The sequence below is a fragment of the Mya arenaria genome, chromosome 3 (assembly GCF_026914265.1).
Source record: "Mya arenaria isolate MELC-2E11 chromosome 3, ASM2691426v1".
Lineage (NCBI taxonomy): Eukaryota > Metazoa > Mollusca > Bivalvia > Myida > Myidae > Mya > Mya arenaria.
The window spans coordinates 76,341,177-76,358,369 of record NC_069124.1 but is presented as its reverse complement, the minus strand read 5'-3'; the positions used below and the strand labels follow the sequence as shown (position 1 = coordinate 76,358,369).

Genomic DNA, 17,193 nt, shown 5'->3' with positions numbered 1-17,193 from the left:
TGGGTTTTGAGAAAAACAAGTCCGGCTAATGGACCTTTCCTTTACACTTAATGAAACAAGTAAATATAGTGCATTCCGTTTGAAGTAAATATTTATAATTTGGATAGTTAAGGCGATAATCGATAGAAAGCGAAAATCATTTGTCATTCAAATTACCGTTAAGTATTATAAAAGGCTCGATATGAACAATATAGACGATTAATGTTTGTTGTGCAAATAATGGCGACATCAATGATGTGAAGGTAGTGTGATTTATTCTAATCAACAAAGAGATGTTTGAGAGCGTTGTGGAAGTATATGTTTTACAGGGTTGGCAGTGTTCCTGTCATATTTAATCTCCATGTCATTGATTAAATATTTCTATTTGAATTTGTGTATGCAAAACGCTTGCATTATTTTTTGTGACCAAACACTAACTTAGTTGTTGCCACATTTTTTGCCCACAAGTTGCTTTTTCCGATAAATAAGAGATATTTTATCTAGACTCTCGGGTCAAAATAAGAAGATTATAAATTGCCATTCCAATAAATTTGCCAAGGACACTTAAATTAATTTAATTGTTTATGCTTGAATTAACTTGAAGAAAGATTATACTGCAAGATTTATGGACGCTATTCCTACATAAATCATATAATTAAACTCATATGTAATTGTTAATATAAATCTTCTAGAAATATGACTGGTGAATGATAGTTGTTATAATGCACATCATAGTAAAAAGCATATACGGAATATTTAAGAAGCAGCTGAATAGTCCCTATATGTTTTTTATGATGTGCTTTTAATATATTTCACTTGCCGCTTAACGTCGTTTATTTCGAAGAAATTCTTATCTAAAAGCAATATGACATCGTTTGACATTATATTGTAGAATTGTGTATGATACAAATACAATTTCAACACGTTAGTATTATACTTTACAATTAATGTGTTAAACTATTCAACTGCACGATTTTAGTTTTTCAAAATTAGACATGAAGTTAATAACGACTCACGAAGTTTAACGTAGTTTACGCAAAGCAACGAAATAACACGCATAATTCTCTCTTATAAAATAGCGCCAAGCAGCATAGACTCATTATGTTTCTTCTTTTGAATCATGTTCATCCAAATAAGAACTAGATGCTGAATAAATGGGAGAAGAAACAAGGACGCTTTAAGAGAATGGCATAGCAGATTCAAACATGTTTATAGCTATATCATAACATATTATTTTCGTAGAAGAGACATTCACTGAAACGTGAAGTATTACAGTGAGAGAGAAGTAAGAAAAAAGGTGCATGCGAAATAAATGAGTAACAAGGTTCAAATTCCCCGAGGAGTCTTTTGTCGCAATGTAAACTGAGACTTCTCTCTAAACCGAATTATACCAGTGAATGATCCGTTAACATGTCATTGAAGAAATAAAATGTATAGGTTTCAGATTCCGACAGACAATAGGTAAATCAGAAAACTTTCAGGAAGTACATGAGCTGGGACGATAGTAATGGCGGTCTGAATTGTGATACAGGGATTAACTCAAAGAAATTCCCGAAAACGTGAAACGCGAAAGTAACGTACCATCGTAGTTGAAATCCACCAACCGCATCTGTCCGCACGTAAGTTATATTGGATATTCCGTATGTACGGAATCTGGACGGTACGGGACGAGAAATATTGTTGTTTAATCTAAGAATTGTGTGGCAATTCAAACGTTTAGTGTAATTGTGTTCTTAAGTCGTGTAGTGAATGTAAGGTCAAAGGCAAATAGATTTTTGACAACCGTATTTTCCGGCAGTTGTGACATACTATCTTGGGCAGATTTCATTACTAGCCTGATTGTTAAAGTTACTCCTCAGTTATTATGGCCTTTTATCAAAATGTGACCAAATGGGCGTTGTTTTATCTTGTCTATTCCACCGTGTATACTGACCTCTAAGCGCTCTTTGTAATACAACAAAAAAAGCTATTTTATGCCGCACTATTTACTAGCTTTTGCCATTCGTATATTTGTAGCGGACTTAAATTCTGCTTTGCGTTTTTGAAAATATCATAATTATCAACCCAATCCTACTACTGATCCCATGACCAAAACTGCAAAATCATTTAAAGATGCTCCAATTTCAACATTCATATTATGCCAAGGGCATTTAATTATTTCGTAAAATATTAGCTATTGCGTGGAAACATGTAGATGTGCCGCTCTCATCAGTTTGACAAAATACAGAATCATTTTGCCAACAGTTCTCTGCAGTACGTTCATTACTTTGATGGAACACGTTAGTTATAACTTAAACCCGGTGTCGCTGCAAACCGTACCGTACACTTGTTCTTTGTTTGAAATGTGTTTTTTATCGTTTGACGTATAAACGTATGCAATTCTTTCATAATGTTAAAATTTCTTAACAATAAGCCATATTTTTGAGTTTTAAAAAGTTCCTTCATCATTGCCCGCAGTGCACGAAAACAGTTTGCAAAATGGATAAAACTAAAATTACTATATATTCAATACATTGAATTGGCTGTTTACGAATGTACAGTTAATGCAGTTTCATAATCCTAAAAGGCTTTTCTAAATGTATACAATATGGTGTACGGCGGTCCTGGCTTTAGTAAAGGCCTTGATAAAACCTTTTAACTTTTATGGGCAAATAAGCTCCGTAATAGTTTTGTTTATCGAATTTCAGTATGCAATACTATTCTATTTGCGGTTTATGAAAACGTTCCAATATATTGTAATACATTTTATTATGATTGTGCTACATCATTCAAAGTGAGGAAAAGGGAAGACAATAAAGACGAATTGCCAATACTTTCGAAGGAACTCTTGACTTTAGAAAGGGGGACACTTGTACTCCTCTGAGATTGTCCCTTCAGGATCCCACTGACTAATCAGATACACCCTCAGTATTGGCCGATTTATTAAGCCACTGCGAACATCGGGATTCCGATTACTTATGATAGTGTCCGCCCGTTGGAAGCTCACTGGAGTCCGCTCATTTTCTGGATTATTCGCTTTATTATTATTCAGGCTGTGATTTTAAAAGGTTACAAATTTGATTACATATAACCAAAAAGACGGACTGCTGAATATACTGGAGGGTAGAGTTATTGAACGGTAAGACATTTTATTAAGTTGAAATTTATGTTACATATATTTTCATTGCATGTTTCTACATCCAGTATTTAAAACCTAAAATAAGAGCAGCATTGTTACTGTATTAATTAACTCTTAAATGAGATCTGGAATTTGATTTATAACTGAAACATTGTAAAACTATATTCACTTGTCGTTGAAGAAAAATAAAATACGTTTTTCGACTGAAGTAAACATTTTTTTCTATTTTTTTTCTGTTATCCTTTTTCTCGTAGATGTGTTGGTTTTTTTATTCATTCATTTATCTATTCATCAATTTATTATTTGCATATCCCATTGGCTCCCGGGAACCCTTTGGCATGTCCCTAACGCGCAGTTTTGATAGCCGGTGTGGTTGCTTGTCATGCCTACGTTCGTTTTAGAAAAAAAAGTTCTCCAAGAATATTTTGCTTTTAATTTTTTTATTTACTCATGTTTCAGTGCAAATATCTTCTTAATGTTAATTTTCATAATTCATTATTAATTCATGTACTTATGATTCAAATAATAGCAGTTAAGGCACAAGAGAAATTATATTAAACATTGCATGAATACATTGGCCAAATTACAATGGCCGTTATTTACTGAATGAAATATTTGAAATGTCCAAAATGACCATCGATTTGATTCATGGGTTTGCTTGAAGACGGGTCGTGTTCCAGATAACGGGTAAATACGAAGCTTCGTAGTTTACATTAGATTATTCATGTTGGGGGTATTTTAGTTCATTTGTCTGTTAATTGTTTTGTGAATTTTTCAGGAAGTATGTATTATAAAATTAAAGGGAATGATACTAAACATTTGATATAATGCCGTATTCGAGCATTTGTTTTCATTGCAATTATTATAACGAAAGCAAATGTTGAAATGAAAGATTACCATTTCCAAAATTAAAAGGCTAGTTATGCTTTTTCCAAAAAATAATCATTAAAACAAAATGCAATCTTCTTTTATGTATATTGAACTATTTACCTAATTTGCTGTTTTAATGTACACCGTTAGACAATGACATATATTATCTATAATACATCCCACGTGGCAACATTAGGAGCATTGTCATTGGGGCGATATGCACATCATCATCGCAACGTTACATTGCTTACGGAGGACACATACAACACTATTTTCCATCAACGTTCGTGTTTAATATTCGATGCTTTGTAGTTTTATTTCGTCTGTTTTGTTTTGTTTTAAAAATAAATGATATATTGTGATAGCCTTGTGATGAATTCTGTTTTGTCATGCAAACAGTTTAGCCTTGCCACACATTTAGTTCCACTCTGTTTGATACAAGTTGTATTGGAATATCTCTGCAATCAGATGTTTTAAAATATCCACAGTATCCTCTATGTATTACTAGTATAGTGGCCATTTCATTGGCCGTCATTTTTTTGTTAAACGAGTATATGCATTTATCCATGATCTAAAATTATTGTAAACGCAATTGAAAATTTTAAGTTCAGAAAAAAACATGGATTCCCTCTAAATATTCACCCTGGTTATGATTCATTTCAAGCTTATGAAAAATGCTGGTATTTATTCCACAAACGAGTGTCACACATTGTATAATAGGTGAATGTAAAGGAAAATTTGTTTGAATTTATCTATGGTGTTGTAATAACTTGAAGAAGTACTAGGAAAGAATTGTTTGCAGTCTTGATACAGTTCGACAGCGTGCGGTAGTAAGCGGGCTTAAATACTACAGGGCTGGAACGGGTACACATTATGTGGCTAGTTAACAATTTAACGTACACAGAGATAAAGCGAAGGAAGAAAGATAAAAAAATATAAATGAATAATGAGAAAAACTACATTATCACAAAAGAGCAACGAAGAGTTAATTCAACGACAAGACCACGCAAACACTACCATGTTTCATTAGTATTTAAATACTCATATAGTTGAACACAGTGAATTTGAAGAAAAAATGTCAACCTACCCATCGTGTTCGCCTTAAACAACCTTCATAGGCGTACTAATTACCTTTTTTCATTAAATGTGTATTTCTGAACAAAATCGTCTGAAAAGTCAGTAAATGCAAACAATAAGTATTTATTCGCTTTAAACAAGTTATCAACAACAACAAATGACAGTACGGCTAGTGAACATGATAACCCATGATAAAACTGACACGATCGTCACATGTTCATTTAAACAGACATGGTGTGCTCGAATGGTTTAAGGAAATGAAAGGTCTGGGGTAAAATGAATAACACGAGAAAGTTGGTAATTAAATTAAGCCTTTTAATTGCACACACTCATATTTTAACACTTATGCAAACACATGGTCGTAACATTCAACCTGAAATAGCACGCATATTAGCCCTATATAGATGAACAACCATCTCGTTGGAATGCTTCGACAAGGTGATTTAGTGATACCGTGGTTAAGCTAAAAGCAGACGGGGAAGATTTTTCGTATGTCCGGGCAATTACTTTAATTCAAATAAGTATCTGCGCATATCTGCATAGGCCTTGAAATATAAATACTAAAGAAAAGTGACCTTATGATACCGAGGCGGTAGTTCTTAATAAAAGCGATGTTCATTTTGACGCTAAACGCGAGCGAAGAAGTTTAATTAACGCCAAATATCCAATGGCTAATGCTATTCTGTTGTATTGCCGGTCCGTTTCTTTGGCTTTGAAAAGAATTACTGAAACAGATAAGACTCTTTATAACGTTTTATAAATCATTTCCATGCGACACATTTGTCGATGATTGAAATGTGTCGGAATATATCGGCGATGATTATTTCTTTACTTTTTGAATGTCAGAGATGCTACGGGGTTCAGCAAAGAAGCCAAACACACAATGAACAAGTGTTCATGGTAGACATATCAAAATAAATTACAAAAAAAATGGAAACTACAGGGACAATCACGGTGGTAAAAATGCAAATATGAACCCTGTTGATTGACACAGGGCAAGGGCAATAACGACACTGAACTAGTGACACAATCGTACAGACACCAGATACATACATACAAACACCACATACACATCAAAATAGCTTGACCGATAAGTGATGTTAGTTTCGCCTTGGAACTGTCAGTGAAACTCGAGTTCAATCGAGTCTATTTAAAGCTTAAAGGTGCATACATCCACAAAATTATTTATTAACTGTTTTTTAATTGGGATAACCGCCCTTGAACAGTCACAAAAACACGTACGTATTCACTGGGGGTTGAAGCCGGTTATCTGATTTTCTACCTCCATATTGAGGGGTTTTCGTCGTTCGAATACTTTTACCCCATTAACTTGTAGACGATTTATTAAAATCGATGTTAAATGTGTGAATTGTCGTGCAGAATTCTTGTCTTTTTATATCATTTTGCGTTGATGTGACAAAGGTTGTCATTCACAAGAATACCTTTGTTGAGTAACATAAGCCAGTTTTGAAGGAGTAATGAAACAAAATATTACCTTCATACATTCTAAATTGTATGTTTTTCTGCGGACTTGCACCTGTCCATTGTCATGGCATACAATGGATACATTGAACAATTGGTGAATATTTTAACCATTTCTTTGGCTAATTGATTCGTTTAGTTTGCATGCGAATCAAATATAGAATGAGGAAAAGTGAACCAGATATGTATATGTTATTCCAAATAGTCATATTAAATGCTCATTACTACGTCTGATGTGCATTTGTTTGTTTACAAGTAAATAGTCTCTTTAACAGAGGACATGTAATATAACTGCTGGCAATTGAGAGACGCCAGTCTGGTAAATGGGTTCAATGGATTCGTGCCTTAATGTAACCTTTTCTTTACACTAAATAAGGACGTATAGATTTATAGCATTTCAGCTGAAGTAGATATTCTCGAATTGTGATATTTGAAACGATAATCAGTGACAAAGGGGAATTCACTTGACGGTCAAATTACCGTTTGGTATCATATAAGGCTCGATATGAACAATATGGACAATTGGTGTGCAAATAACGGCGACTTCAATGACGTTAAGGGTTTGCCATTTATTATATGCTTTCCGGTGTTTTATAGAGAGTATAAGTAAAATAAAATTGATAATTCACTGCACCAAACAGTGAAGATATCACATTGAAATTTCAGCCCGCTCTCAGTTCCAAATCAAAAGACAGCGCGCACAGGGCGGGGTCATAATTTAAACGACGTCATTCCGAAATGACGTTACGTGTGCATACAAATTGGTGTGTTTTTCTAAAAAAAAAAAGGTTTAATTTAATAAGTGTTTGTTTCAGTGTTAGATAGAATATATTTCAACGCGCGAACACCAAAAGTGATTATATATTTTGATGCTCGGTAAAACATACAGAGAATACAAGGTTAGTGTTGTTGATAGAGGAAGTTTACCTGGCAATGAGGAGGAATTTATCGAGAGAGCCGAAGGCGAACCCGATAAATTCCGTAGCCGAGCCTGATCAACTTTCTCCATCCACGGCACTAACCTAGATATATATTTATTATGTTACTTTGTTTATGAGAACACCATAAATTACCTTAAAATTAACAAGTACCTTTTACACAAAGGGGACGACTGTTTTCCCATTTGACATCGGCACACTAGGTATCTATGTTTAAATGTGCCCCCCAAAATAGTTCGCAAAACATTTTAATTTATTTAATACGTTTATAGTGGACCACTATTTGCATTTAAATACGTCAATATCAATTCAAAACATAAAACATTTTAAAATTGCATAGACATGGACCAGTCACCAAACATTATCTGATGATGTAACAATTATTCCGCAAGTCACAGACTACAGTGCACAGGTCATGGTTCAAGAACACGAGTGTTTACAAACAATCGCCTAATAATAAATGGATTTAATTCATGCTGATATTGAAGGATAAAATGTTGGATGTTTAGAACTGGCCCGGCAAAGAAAACATTTATTTATGTTGTAAGTTTAATTTTTATTCACCACAGAAATGAAATTAACTGTCGTTGAATGGTGGACAGTTTTCAGCATTTGCAAGTGCACATGGAAAAAAGTCCGTTTTCGCGGTCACATGACCAACTGACTGTAGATAAACATCATCAGGGCTCAGCGAAGAAAAGGCACTGGAAGTTGTTCATCTAAACCAACCACCCTACCCTCTTTCTTCATTCTTATCCTCTTTACTATCCTATTCTGCTCTCAAACAACATTAACGACTTTTGTATTTGAAAAGTGAAAATAAACTAAGCTTATTATAGCTTTGTTAATAACACAAAATGTTCAACTTTTAACTACTATCTTGTCTGTGAAAATCGTATGTAAAAAATCTTTAAATATTTAATAAAATTAAATGAAGCCAAATCACACTAAACACTACCATCTGATCTAATCCAACAATATCAATATCATTGTGTCATCTACATTGTAAGCTGTACAAATGTCCGTCATTAAATATGTACTTCTGCTAAGGTTTGGAGAAGAACTTTTTAAGATATATTTATCTTTCGTTCTAATCCTTTTCTAGATTGTACATGTGTTTTCTGTTTGTCTTTATAATATGTGTGTATACGTTGATGAATAAAATATGTTTAAACTAAAAATAGAACTGAAATTCACTCTACATGCGTGAAATCAATACTCTTGGTCATCATCGAAATATGATATCACTCACATCATTAACTAAATGTAATTATTAATATATTATGAGGTGTGTGTTTTTTGCATAAATCGTTAATACGAGGAAGAAGTTAATGCATATTGTAAATTGCCACTTTCGCAATTATCCACAGCGAACTGAATTATTATGTTTGCTTTACATGGTTTTTCCCTTTTACGCGCAAGAAAAACAAAGCTTCCTGGAAGAATTATTGACACCATTATTACATTAATATCATATCATGAAACTACGTCTAAGGCCTCTGGTGTTTTAAAGGGATTCGCTCATGTTTTTGCACCAAAAATGAATTTTCCCGCTACAGCATCTGAAAATATTTATATTGTAATTATTTTACTCCTAGATACCAAAATTGCAGGACAAAAATGCAAATATAAAAGACCTTGGTTGTAGAGGGAAGAGGGGAGCGAGCCAACGCCGGCATAGTCAAGACAAATTGAAAAACGAACACCATATACATATATATGTATCCACTCGCCTTCAACGACTTCAACGACGCATATAATGATATTTTTACCTAAATGAATACATTGGTAGCATAACGTGATAATGTCAATAAACCAATCACGCTACAGCCTTCTGCTGAATTGCGTTAAGAATATTATCGAAATCTTGTACTTAAAAGACAATATTTAAGCATATATTAGCATTGGTTAAAGGGTTCCAGCAGTTAATTTCATATTTTAAACACACGTAATGATTTTGCAAACTTTATTTAAAAATAATTATCAATAAATAAAAATCCGTAAAAATAGCATTTTACAAACCATGAACTAATCCGTTTAAGCCTGCTTGCAACGTGTGACTGGGAAATGATTGTTCAAATTTTCATCGTAGGGTTCAACTTCTGCCCTCGTTTTTTTTCTGTAAAAGTTTTTTCGGGGAATTCCTGATCAGAAAATAGTGAACGGTTTCCTGTGATATTATATATCATTGTTACTGTATATATTTAAAAATGTATACAATTTACACATCTTAAGGTATGTCTGAGTAATGGTTGACCATTGTTAGTATGTACTTGTAAATTTAAATGGTTTAATGCGACTCATGATGATTTATTTTGTGTAAGTACTTACTACAAATCCTTTAGTTTTTATTGATCTACATTATATTGCATAAACTTCCTCCTTCTTGGCCAGCAACAGTTGATGTCTACTGCTTCACCTGATTAAAATCAATAGCAGTTGACTGCTGATTTAATTAAATAAATGTACTGTAAAACTACAAATACCGTTTTCTCATTGGACAAAATATAATGATGACCACTAACAAATGTTAGGGCTGGGTTGTTTGATATTTTATAGTTGTGTTAAAAAGCTGCGGTAAACTATTTATTATGAATTCTTGACTGTAAATAGTGGTGTGTTAAAAGGTAATACGATATTTTATATGGGGCACTCATTACCCTCATTATGAACGCTGGTGTTGACAGCAATGAAAAGAGCAATTATTTTTATTTATATGAATAAAGTATTTGTCCGCTTATTTGGATCTATAGCAACAGATATAGTCAATTAAAACAATGACGTTCTTTTTTTTAAACGGATTGCTATACAAAAGTAGAATTTTCTTGAAAAGCACAAAGCACGGACAAGGTGTTAGGTTGCATTTGATATATGACGATAAAATAGACATGCATCCTCAAAAAACATTGTAGTTCTAATCCCTTATTATTAGGGTGGAATATTAATTAAAATATTGTCAGTGCATTGCATATAATAAAGACCTCTTTTCATAACAGACATAAAATCTTGAACATACGTACAATGTCTTGCTTAGAATCTCCTGAAACAGAAAGATCAGTTCTCAATGAACACTCTTCAGGGAGACATGAACACGATTAACATGCCTTCTCGGAATTGATGTATGAAATGTCAGAATTTGTGGAGAATGTCGATCCCTTATAAGGTGCAATGTTTTGCATTAAAGTGTTGCCATGAGAAAGCGTTGTACTAACGGGCTGTCTAGAAAGAGAAATTATGGTGAATAAAACACACCAAATATCACACCCATAGTTTAATATCGAGCTAACAAACGCGCCAAAAAGGTCACACTGTGTCTTTGGGCTCAAATTAAAGTAAATTCGTCTTAATTTATACATAGCTTTTAAAGCTTTCCTCGCTAGCAGTTGATGGTAATTGTTCGATTGGCCGTTACTTCTAAATATCGTTCCTAGGTAAGTGAATTGTTCAACTGTTTCTACTACGTGATCGCTACGTTTTAGCCTTCCTCGTTTTCTGAAAACCATGATTTTAATTTGATCGACAGTGACTTGTAAACCCCAACGCTTGTAATAATCGGATAGTCTGTTCAAACTTCTTTGTAGATCGGCCGTTTCCGCTAACCTAACCATGTCGTCGGCATAAAGGGTCATAAGAGCATGATCAATGTTATCTGTTCTACCGTGATTCCACTGTCCGGATTAAATAGTGAAAATATTTCTAGATCTAGTAACTGTTGCGGTGCCATACCTGTACTCGAACATCTTTATACATGTTCTTGATAATCCTAAACCTTGCAACCCGTGAACCAAGGTGTTTATAAATCTTGTAACACAGATCATTTCTATATACACTGTCAAACCATTTGGACAAATCAATAAATGCTGCATATAGGCGTTTTTCCATGTTCTGTATGATAATATTCAAACAGAAAAAACAGCATCCGTAGTTGATAATCCCTGACGAGATCAAAACTGTGCGTCTATTATGTTGCTATTTTCTTTGATCTTACCCATCAGTCTGTTATTTAATATCGATGAGAAAAGCTTTGATAGGCATCTGCATAAGGTAATTCCTCTGTAATTATTCACTTGTCTGTCGTCACGCTTTTTAAAGATTGGAACAACAATGCGTCCATAACGAAGGGAAGTGACCTGTATTTAAAATCATATTAAAAATGTGCATTAAGTGCGCAATTATTATGTCCCCTGCTTCGATGAAAAAAAACCATTTATCAAAACGTATGCTCCAAAAGCCTTTCCCCGTTTCATTCTCTAAATAGCCCGCCTAACCTCGTCAACATTTATTTCTCTATCTAGCTCAGGGAATGCCGGTGTGTCCATCCGCTGCTCCGTAGAACAAAAACAATCCGATCCTCTCTCATTCTGTGGTCCGATTTAGGTCGCTTAATCTTCAAAGTTCTTCTTAATAAGTCTTTATTATCAGAGTCCCATTAACCATATTTCGACCTGTCTGTGCCCGCATTACTGGTCCGTAAAGTTTGCCCATTTAATCTTATCCCTGGCGGCGCGTGGTCCGAAAACGGATTGAAATCTAGTACATCAAAATTGTAAATATATTTTAAAGCATCCTATAATCAGATTGTTCATAATCGCCTGAACGTTAAAGCAGTAGGGGAAACACCAGTCGTGGTTTTTTATATGGCATCCTTTGAATGGAATTTCTGGTCCGATTTGTCCTGTTTGTATAATTTTTACAGTCTCTTGCTCTTTTCCGAACAGTATTCACTTATAATCAAAGTATTTAATATACAGGGATGTTTTCATCAGTTTACCTACTAAAGTAATAAACTTGATCAGTATATGAAACGAATTCTGAGATGGTAATGTTATTTTTGTCTTTTAGAGCAACCATCATAGCGAAACGACACCCAGTCCTAATATTGATAACCGAAGTACTGATAAATTGAGTCATGCAAGCCATAACGAAGTTATTGCAATATCCGGGAACAAATTAAATTTCCGAAGGGACCATTTGCAAAGTATAAGGAAATATATTACAGAATAATTGCTTCATCGGGAAAGCTGACAACCACTCATTCTGCACGCACCTTGGTCACGTCATCTGGCCAACATTGCTGTCACAAAACTATGTATATATTGTTGGTAAGAATTAAGCAAACTTTCCCCTTTAAATGTTTTTAATGTTGTCATTCATGGCAGAATTCTTCTAAGCTTATATTTGCAATTCAAGTTTCCGCGTTTCACTGACAAATTGTTGATATAGGTAAAATTTCTCGTCTTTTCTTCTACTTGAGTGGCAAAAATATTAAAACAGTAATCACTTAATTCAATAAACACACACACAAAAACATTGTTCAAAAAGGATTTCTTCAGATTTTCTAGTGTTTTCCCAACCCAACCAAAATTGATATTTAATCAATTGCACATCTGCAGATGTGCAATAAAATGTGTGTACTTTGTAGTGACGCTGAGGACAATATTTTTAATGCAGTCTAATTGAAAAAAGAACTGGAAGTGTAATAGTAATTATTCTTAAACTTTGAAGTTATACTCGGGGAACACAGTATTCAAAACTATAAGGAAGATAACTTATGTATTTGTATGTTTGTTAACAAAGGGAGTTCCATTTAAGTGGTGCGTGTTATTCAGAGGATAGGGTACATGCGGAAAATGATGAATTAAGGTGATTAATGTGTTGTATGTTATTCAGAGGTTAAAGTTTATGCAGTAGATGGTGAATACAGGTGATAAATGTGGTGTGTGTTATTCAGAGGTTAAAGTTTATGCAGTAGGTGGTGAATACAGGTGATAAATGTGGTGTGTGTTATTCAGAGGTTAAAGTTTATGCAGTAGGTGGTGAATAAAGGTGATAAATGTGGTGCATGTTATTCAGAGGTTAAAGTTTATGCAGTACATGGTGAATATAGGTGATAAATGTGGTGTATGTTATTCCAGGTTAAAGTTTATGCAGTAGATGGTGAATACAGGTGATAAATGTGGTGTGTATTCACATGCCTTACACTTCTATCCACGGTTGGGAACGAATCTGTCTGTATTATACCAACAACATCAATGACAATGGATATTTGTTAAAATATGTACATGTAATAATTGTTTCTTTGTTTATAGCAAGTAACGTTCGCCAATGGTTTCACTCTGTATATGTTTCTGTACATATACTGTTTATAAAATGCTTTGAAAGGGATTCAAAAAGAGTTTTGGTTTAAGCTTTAATTATAAACATATAATAACAATCAGAACTGTGCAAACATAAGGTTTATACCACATTTTTTAAGTAGTATCCGGGATATTTTCAACATAAACACTATAAACGATACAATATGCCTCGTTATCCCATTTGTAACGAAAACTGTCCAATAGTCGATGGCAGATTAAATGCCCTATATTGTATCTGCGTGCACGTCACCTACGATCGTTACAATGAACATCCCGAAACATTGAGATTTGGAAGAAGCAATGAAGTGCTTGCCAAATAACACTACACTCATACATATGAATATAATGGAAGTGAGTGTTCGGGAGAGTTCTGGGGACAAAACATGTGAACAAATAGAAAACTTGATTAAGTTAAAGTTAAGCTGCATATAGTTCAAATATATTTGCCTAAGGGATTTTAACAATCCTACAAATATTCTGTCGTACTGGTTTGTAAGTTATACATATCATGACATTTATACATGCGAATAAATAATTAAATTATCCAAACAGATACAGGAGTTAATGGATCATTCGTATGGAATACGCATGTTAGTAAAGAGTTAATTGCAAACACATTAAAACGTTCAATGTTTGCAAAGCAACTAATTTTTGCCGTTCTGATTAATTTCAAAGTAAAACTGTAAACAAATATCCACGGAAATTTGAGCTTATTAATAGATCTTGCTGTTCTAAAAGTGGTCAAGTAATTAAACGTCATTAAACGCATTTGCCGAAGTGAAAAAAGTAATAATCATTCAAAGCATTCATTGATAGACTACTTAAATTGTGAAAGTAAATACCGTGGATGAAGCTTTTAGCCGCCATGCGGAGAAACGTCGGCTTTTGTTTGATATTCGATACTAATTGCAAGAGTTGAATTGATTTTCATACAAAAGTCGACGTTAGCTAGTGAATTATATGCAACTGATCTTATTACCTTGTTTGATCGACGTATTATTGTTATATAAGACTTGGTCTTTGTTGCTTGTGTCTCATAATTAAAATAGTTGGTCACTTGGCTCGTCCCGATGGTTTCCGTTGTGTCACTGATAACATAAACAGTACTTTCATAGCAGTCTGACGAATAAAAAATCTTTACACGATTAACGGAAGATTCTACATAGGAATCTGCGTGTTATATGTGTCCTGAGATAAGGGCCCTGTGAATGGACCACGACATGGGTGACCTTGATGAAACCATCCCTGGTTTCTACGGATTGCTATTATTCAAAACACTAATTTGACTACAAAAAGACTAGACTTTTTCAGAAAACAGCTGAATTCAATATACACTAAATAAATATCTAACATATATCAGAAATGTTATTCAATCAATACGTTCATCGGAAGTACAATGTGCATATCAGTTAGGAAATCCATACAGCAACGGCTGTTCATTGACAGCATTAGTAGGTGAAATCCATTAACGCCAAAGCACAAGCAGGATTCGCATTCCCAGAATCACCTGGAGAAAATTAACGAGCTAAATTATTATGTTATGTTGAACATACTTTGAATGAAGTAGTCCGCAAGGTGAGCGAGGGATACACCTCCATTTTTAAAATATATTTATTTATTTCAAAATAATATGTTGGTATGGTTTTGTTTGCAAACTGATAGCAGCAATGAATGACCTACTTTTCTGATAATGTAACTAGATAATACTTATACTAAAACTAATATAACACGGTACCGTTAATAGGTACCAGGTATGCGTTACATGTTTTTGATTTAATAATATTCTTCATAGTTTACGGTGGCAGTTTTTTTTAAATTCTTGTTTGTTTGTCTGTTTTCAGTTAGTGCTTGTGATATTCAACAAAATCATTTTAAGCTTACGTCTGTTGCTTAGTTTTCATTGTGTCATACTTTTTTAATGATATAAAAATGCACTCAAAGGTTATTATGGCTCGTTTTGTAATTTCAGTAACAATGGAAGACAATACAACATTTTCAACCCCGAACAGTTCGTTTCCCGGAGGTAGTGGGAAAATTCTTAACTCCTACGAAATACACCGCATCGCTGCTCCAGAACTTCTGGTGATCGACAGAGTAATCACTCCTATATTCTACCTCATCGGAATTATTGGGAACCCGTTAAGTGCCGTCATATGGCTCTCTAAGAAAGTCAGAAAATCAAATTCCTCTGCTATCTATCTAGGGACCATAGCAATTGTGGACACATTCTTCCTGTTTGTTCACGTCTGGTTAGAGTTGCTACAGGCCTGGGGTGTGAAAACGTTTAATAGACCAGACTACTGTGAAGTGTACATGATAATATCTATGACTCCGCAGTATTTAGCTCCCTTGCTTATTCTTGGGTTCACATTCGAACGATTCATCGCGATTTGTTTTCCCTTCTTGAAAAACAAAGTGTGTACAGTAAAGAAGGCAGTTATCGTTGTGAATACCCTGTCAATATTTGCCCTAGGCCTTGGCATTGCCCAAGTATTTATCTGGACATACGATGACACTGTCGACATCTGCAATATCAGGCCAGAAACGCACGTTTTCTACTCTGTGTGGACATGGGTGTCGGAGATGGTGATTTTTGTGGCGGTCCCTGTAACAGTCCTCGTATTTAACATTCTCGTTATCAGAGAAATCAAGAAAATGAGCCAAATGACTACATCTTTCGGTAATGACGCGGGAAGAGCCTCAAATCAGACATCAACTGTAACTTTATTATCCGTTTCGTTTTATTTGATTTTCACATTATTACCAGCAACCATTGTTTACGCCATTCAAACAACCATTAGCCTTGGGAACATGACAACTCCTCCAGAGGAATGGACAAATGATGATTCATGGTCAACTTACCTAACGTACTACCACGTTCGCCGCATTATTGAGGAAATCTGCTTGTCAAATTATGCTTGTTATGTGTTCATTTACTATGCAACTAGCGATGTTTTTAGACAGAAGGTGCACGAGTGGTGGTGCTGGAAACGCTTTATTTATAAGTCAGAAAATGATAAGCAGTCTTCGTTTACAACGGAGTATAAGATTGTCAGTCACAAAACACGATCACAAACAGCAATGGACTCAGTAAATGTTTAATTTCTGTATATAATTATTATAGTGTATTTGAAACAAGTTTTACACATGTTCGTACACTTAAAAATAGATAAATCGTGCCCAATGCGCTGATATATTGTAGTTTTGTAGTTTTTGTTTCGTAATAAAAAAAACGTATCAAGATATTTATCGTTGTGAAATACATCGGAGAAGAGCATACGAAATAAAATCTCATAGCAATGAAGATAATCTGATATTTCAAAAAAACCTACGAATGTGAATTTCCCTCAGGCTAACAAATAGGAAACACAATACATCTTTATACCATCAATCGGAATAGAGTAAAACAACAGTTAGATTATTAAGAACACTGGGAGAAAATGGATTTAAGGGACAAGTGCCACAAATAAGCTAGATATTTGATAGCTACAGTAACCTTAATGTTAAAGTTTGGTAATTGGCGACCCCATTCAAGTTTGGTATCGGGTTTTGACTTATAATATGTAAAATAAATTACCGACAGAAAATCATA

General features: G+C 34.2%; 1 protein-coding gene across 3 annotated transcripts in view; it reads left to right on the top strand.

Annotated features, from left to right (window-relative positions):
* The window catches only part of LOC128229264 (uncharacterized), a 53,077-nt gene extending 36,302 nt beyond the window's left edge, over nt 1-16,775 (top strand). For 2 of the 3 annotated variants that reach the window (XM_052941079.1, XM_052941077.1), the window contains exon 2: nt 15,571-16,775. In XM_052941079.1, coding sequence (XP_052797039.1) covers nt 15,576-16,703 — 1,128 coding nt within the window. In that variant the 5' untranslated portion in view covers nt 15,571-15,575 and the 3' untranslated portion in view covers nt 16,704-16,775. Of the gene's footprint in view, nt 1-2,964; nt 3,098-15,570 lie in introns of those variants that run through there. The other variant, XM_052941078.1, reaches the window with a different exon arrangement.
* The last annotated feature ends 418 nt before the right edge of the window (nt 16,776-17,193 follow it).